The sequence below is a fragment of the Equus quagga genome, unplaced genomic scaffold (genome assembly GCF_021613505.1).
Source record: "Equus quagga isolate Etosha38 unplaced genomic scaffold, UCLA_HA_Equagga_1.0 1080_RagTag, whole genome shotgun sequence".
Taxonomy (NCBI): Eukaryota; Metazoa; Chordata; class Mammalia; order Perissodactyla; family Equidae; genus Equus; species Equus quagga.
Window position 1 is genome coordinate 332,430 of NW_025795483.1, and position 6,625 is coordinate 339,054.

Consider the following 6,625-nt stretch of genomic DNA (forward strand, 5'->3'; position numbering starts at 1 on the left):
CAGCTCTGACAATCTGGAATTTACGTCTGACATTTTGAACCCTTCTGCTTTTTATGATCCATGACGTAGTGGGCATTATAGCACTTTTATCAGGGCAAATTGTGGGTAAATTGTAAAGACTGCATGGTTCGGCAGTTGTGCCCTGCTTTAGGAAACAGATATCTTGACTGAGATACCTCTCACAGATAGAGGTCCTAAGCGTTTCCATTTTTTCTTTTTTGAGGAAGATTAGCCCTGAGTTAACATCTGCCACCAATCCTCCTCCTTTCTGCTGAGGAAGACTGGCCCTGGGCCAACATCCATGCCCATCTTTCTCCACTCTATCTGTGGGATGCTTACCACAGCATGGCTTGACAAGTGGTGCAGAGGTCAGCACCTGGGATCCGAACCAGTGAACCTGGGCTGCCAATGCGGAGCATGCAAATTTAACCACTGTGCCACCCAGCCAGCCGCAAGTGTTTCCATATTTTTGAAGCCTCCATTGCAATAAAAAAAAAGCAATGATAAAAGTATGTGTATTGTATATTTTAAATCTTTAAATTAACATTACAATAATGCTTCTAAAATAATGCAATGCAATGTATTTATACTATTCACACTATACTAATGAAACATATTGTCATTGATTCTTAGTACCCCATCAGTGGTGCATTATGGTACAGTCTGCGCTCCGTATTTGTAGGTTCCCCATCTGTGAACTCAACCAACCATGGATCCAAAGGCCTAAGATGCTTGCATCTGTACTGAACATGCACAGAATTGGTATCTTGTCCTTATTTTCTAAATAATATAGTACAACAACTATTTACCTACATTTAGATAGTATTAGGTATTATAAGTAATCTACAGGTGATTTAAAGTAAACAGGAGGATGTGCATAGGTTATCTGCAAATAACTACGCCATTTATGGATTTTGGCATGGGGGAGTTCTGGAACCAATCCACCATGGATACTGAGAGATGACTGTAAAAGTTTCACATTGGATGATAAACATCTTTTTTCGATCTTATGAAGTGTAATTCCATGACTGTATTTGTCTTCATTAGCATACAACTTAACGCTCTATGTAAATGTGCAACATAGAAAATCTACAATCCTGTGAAAGGCCTTGAGCTTAAGAAGGCAGGTAGCTGAATAAATGGAGGCTCCTGGGGTGCATTTTGTTAACTCTCACTGCTCCTTAAGCTAACTAGCATCTTTTGATGTTTTGTTCTATCATTCAAATTATGCAAATCTGTCTCATTTCCACTCAGGCAGGCCCTCATACTAGGGAAAAATAAAGAAGATTAGATTAAGAAATAGGTAAAACCAACTGAAAACTGAGGCATAAGCCAAGATCATTGTTACATTGAAGTGTTTCCTTAATTTATACAAGATTCCTCAAGCTTTGTGAAGTGGAAGGGACTTCTGATGTCATCTAAGGTCATCCACTAGCACAACATACACCCGAGGAACTGAGGCCTACAGGTTGGGTTCAATATGTATTCAAATAAGAGACACATTTCTATTATTTTCTGGTGCCACATCACCTTCACCATAGTCCCTATTAAGAAATTGTATTGTATATACTTTAGGCATTATTGTACCTTATTCAATAGGAATCCAAGTTTTAATATGAGGAGTACAATTAAAAGTAAATTTAATGTGAGGAGTACATAAAAAATTAGGCATAGGTTGATGAAGATTTTAGCAAGAGTTTTTCTCTTTCAAAAAGCCCCTGACATGTGTACTGCCTGAAAAACTAGAGAACGCAGAACACAAGGCGTGGAAGAAAAGTTATAAAAGTTATAAAAGTATACTGAAAAGGAGGTAAGAAAGACAACAGAAGATCAAGTCAGGGTTTAGATTTAATGTTGATCTCCTGGTGGTGATTACCTCATCATGGGATTATCCAATTCAGCAAGGTGAGGGAGAACAGAAATGTCTATAGATGCGTGGACAGGCATCTAATTCTGATATTTATTTTTAATAAGCCTGTTACTGATGCATATGTAGGTCACATTCTCCAGAAATGAATTAAATTTGCTTATTGTAACAAATTCGCTATGTGATTTCTCCCAAAAGAAGACACGCCTTTCAGAAGTCAGTTTGAATATGGCTCATATTTATCTTTTTTAAACTCTTTTCTTATAATTTATTAACAAAAGAGGTGGGAAAAGGAATCTACCCAAGTGTAATTAGTAATATGTCCTTCTCTTCCTATGTGCTATCCATGGATGAAATAGTGGGAGGGAGGCTGCTTGTATACGTAGGTATTTAGAATTTGTCCTTTATGTATATAACCAAGGTTATCTTTTGTCCCTCATGCCCCGTCTCTCTAACTTGGCCTTTTATACTGCTCCTTTGAAAGTACCTTACACTAAAGATATTGGAGGTTTGATTAATTCAAGAATATACCTCATAATCCCAAATTCTACAGTTTGACCATGCTGTTCTTGGATCGGCCAGCTCTATATTGACATGTAACAAGCCCTTCTAAAACCTGTGTCCTATACACTAAGCATTTAATTATCACTTATGTTTTCTTGGGTAAGCTGGGGTTCAGCTGATCTAGGTTGAGCTTGATGGGGCTTAATTCCAGACTTCAGGGTAGATTTGCATTCCTTACTTGTACATTATCAGTGTGTAAATCAGGGGGTTTAACATGGAGTGACAATGGTGTAAAATACAGCCGCCATCTTATCCTCTGAAAAGGCAGTACCAGGGTGTGTTCACATGAAAGTACAGGGACCGAAAATGTGGATGACCATAGCAATGTGGAAGCCACAGCTAGAGAGAGTTTTGCACCTGCCTTCTGCTGACTGCTTTCTCAGGGACACCAGGATGATGGTATATGAGGTTAGCAAGACAATAAATATCCTCAGTGATGACAGCACTGTTTGCTGTTACAACACCACCAACAGCATATGTGTTTCTGCAGGCAAGTTCCAGCACAGGGCAGACAGCACAAAAGTAATGATCAATCTCATTGGGTCCACAAAAGCATAGTTGGACTACCAGAGCCTCTTGGTTAATGGAGTATAAGAAACTTCCCACCCAGATTCCCAGCAACATTTTATTGCATCTGTCCTGGCCCATTATAGCTATGTAGTACGGGAGTTTACAGATAGCAACATAACCATCATAGCCCATTATAGTAAGGATGATGATCTCAACCAAAGAAATGTTCCCCCAAGAGTTGCAACATGCACCCACACAGGAGATAGTTTTGCTCTTGGCTGGTAGGTCAAAAAGCATCTTAGGAGCTGTGACTGAAGAGTAACAAATGTCCACAAAAGACAAGCAATTGAGAAAGAAATACATAGGGGACTTGAAAAGGTTGCCCATGTAAGTTATCAGCATGATGAGGAGGTTTCCCAGAAGAACGACTGTGTAGAAGAAAGAAAACACCCCAAAGCATAATTCTTCAACATCTAGGTTCTGAGAAAGACCACGGAAAATGAATTGAGTTACATTGTTAATTTTTTTCCAAGGAATTAATCTATGTGGCCAAGTTCCCAACAGAATTAAATTGTGTGAAAGAAAAACATAAGAAAGACCAACAAAATTTACTTCTAACTCAAAACAAATGTATAGTCACAGTAGTTGAAAATGCAAAAATGGATGCTTACTGTTTCTTAGCATGCGTACTTAAAGAAATTGAAGTTCACATATTCTGATCATCTTACTTCCACATGATAGTCCATTCCTTCACTTCAGATGAGGAAACAAAGTCTAGCGAAATAAAGTAAATCCCCTAGTCACACATCTAACCAAGGATCTCACCTCCCTCACCTTTTATTAGGTTTTTTCATCTGTTTGTTTCTAAAAATTTAGTTAGTTCTTATTCTGTCCAAGGCACTCAATGTAATTTTGAAACACTTTCTGTGTTTGGGGATATTGTAACATTTAGATATTCGAAAAGATTCACTTTATTTTTGACACAGAAATGTAAACATATATCTGCATTTTTCCTTCTGAATACTGCCATGAGTATTCAAGTAGTTGAAACCAGGTGACCTCTGCAGGTTCTTCTTAAGAAACGTGGATCTTTTTGTACATGAATTTATGTTCCCCTATTTGATATTGTACGGGAGGAAGACATTTCCTCTACCCACTGTGCGTTCTTCTGGCCAGAGAATGAATTAAATTCACATGAGACAGAATAACAGGTGAAAATTAAACAAAGCTTGATAACATGTATACATGGGAGAGGTTCAGGCAACCTGAGCAACTTGCCAAAGTGGCTGAAGCCCCCACCTTAAATATCATCTTCAGCTAAAGACAAAGGAGGATGTTGGGGGTAGGGGGAGTCACTTACAGGAGGTTACCAGACAAGCACAGTAAACAGAAATAAGTTATTACACAGATTTAAGTCCTTGCCTTCTGCATTGACAAGAGTTTCTAGAGAAAAAGTCATCCCCCTTTCTTCCTGGTATGGACAGGGAGACACCTTTACAGATGGAGATTTCCTTTACAATGTAAATGTCTCTTAACAAAGGGTAAGTAAATTCTGCTTTTCAGTTGCTTTCCTATCTGCAGTTTATTAAAAGTAATCAGCCTAAAATAATCCTTATGCCAAAGAGACACATCTTGAGGTGGCCGATTCCCATCCCCCACAATATCAAGCTCTCAGAGTCAAGAGGTGGTGTGGTGTAGTAGAAAGAGGACCTGATACAAACCTGATTCTGAGACAATGGTGCTGTAACTCTAGATAAATCATTTATCTTCTTGGGGCTTCTGTAATCCAATTTGTGAAATGATATAGTTTCAATTTCATTATCATCTATCATATTTACAGTAATTTCTACCATGAATTAAATCAATTCTCTCAGCCTGGAATAGCCATAAAACTCTGATAAGGAGGCAGAAATAAGAGAAGATAAAGCAATAAAATAAACGTCTGGAGGCAAAGCAAGATCTGTTTGATTTGAATGGAGGGAAGGAGAAGTCTTTGATAATTTCTGGATTCCTCAGAAATTACTTTGCCTTGATATTTTAAAGATTTGTCTGTTAATCAGAAAAAGAAAAAGAAAACCTCTGCCCTTTAATTTCACCATTCCTTCATGTATCCTTTTAATCTTTCATGTTTCATGCTAGTCTATATTAGCTCTTCCATGTAGGATAAATTAAATATTCCTGAAAGAGTTCATCACTGAAAGATACTTTAGTATACTGAAAGACAGGTTTAGGAAGAGGACAATATTTAGTTTAAATGGCTAAGTCTTCAGTGATGGAATTTCGGGTACTCTAACAGGGTCACTGGAATGTATATGTGGAATAGTTTTGATCAAAGGGGCTTACAAGTTATTCCTCAAACCAAGCCACAGATGTAAATTATTCCTTTAGTTTTAGGTTAGGATAGGATTGCACAGAATCTTATATAATTATTAGGAATTTTGCCCACCTGAGGCAACTTCATTGCAAGATCTGTCAAGTTAGTGCTTACAACTCTGACTGATCTCTGTTCTTGGCTATCCCTTTGAAGCAACATTGTGCCTGGCACTTCTAGCTTTTGGGAAACTACAGGGCTGTGTTTTCTCAGGTCTGTATAATAGTGTTGACAGAGCAGTCAGTACAAGTGTACCTTTTCTTATATATTACAAAATAATAATAATAGGAATAGGAATAATTCAAATTCAGACTCAAGCACATCCCTATGCTTCTTTTTACATGTTCATTCCCCTCTGTTTTTTCTTTCTGAATTAAAACTTACTACTCTCACTGAGAGAGTCCTTCAACTTTAGAGAGCTCAAATCCTAGTAGTTTTTGACAACCATGAGTTGTGTTGCTTGCTTTTCATCTAGAAGACTGAGACTTGTTCCACCACTGTCCGTACCCTAAGTCCTAAAGGAATTCTTTCTCCTTGGATCAAGACCCATCTCAAAGAATTCCTCTGTCAACTTTCTGAGCATTTCAAACATGGTAATGCCTCAGTTTGTTTAGAAATTATTGGCATTTTCTTATTCACCATCATGTTACCTTATGTGATAGTCATGTATGGATGCACTTCATTACCTTATCATCATCTTAATAATTGTATTCTCCCCTTATTTCTGAACACAGGGTTGTTCTACCACATGCCCAGCTGGGCAGCCAGTGCAGGACAGGTTGCCCAGAGACCAAAGAAAAATCCCAGAGACAGCAAACAAGACATATTGGTTTATTGGGGAATTAACTTACAGGGAAGGTCCAGTGTGGCTGGTGGGACAGGCAATATGCACCCACTACTGCTCCCTGAGAGAAGCTTGTGTAAGTAGGCAGAGGAACAAAGGCTGCATGCTTGCCATGGAGGACTGTCACTGTATGACCTGCATTCCGAGGACCAGAGCCCCCATTAGAGGGCCTCTATGTTCCCTCAGACTGTGAGGGTCCTTGTTCTAACTATCTCACGAGAAAGCAGCTGGGTTGGCCAAGCCCAGGACTGTTATCATCATGAGTGCTGGCATGTAGTCCAGACAAGGAGCTTCAAGGATACATTGTTTTTAAAGGGGCACACTGGCTAGTGCCCCTACAAATGTCTTGCAATTGTATTACAGTTATTCACAATATAGAAATTTAATTGAATTCTCTTTTTCTGCAAATGTTTTATATTAGTTCTAGAATAAAAACAATCTCACCAGTTTTGTCCAGGGCTTGAGTTTT

At 38.5% G+C, this 6,625-nt stretch overlaps 1 protein-coding gene and 1 pseudogene across 1 annotated transcript in view; both read right to left on the minus strand.

The window, feature by feature from the left end:
* LOC124232696 (olfactory receptor 4S2-like) overlaps positions 1-6,009 on the minus strand; it is a 101,419-nt pseudogene extending 95,410 nt beyond the window's left edge.
* A 360-nt stretch (positions 6,010-6,369) lies between these two features.
* Positions 6,370-6,625, minus strand: part of LOC124232697 (olfactory receptor 4C11-like) — a 30,970-nt gene continuing 30,714 nt past the window's right edge. The window contains exon 2 of the mRNA XM_046649634.1: positions 6,370-6,446. Coding sequence (XP_046505590.1) covers positions 6,370-6,446 — 77 coding nt within the window. The remainder of the gene's footprint in view (positions 6,447-6,625) is intronic.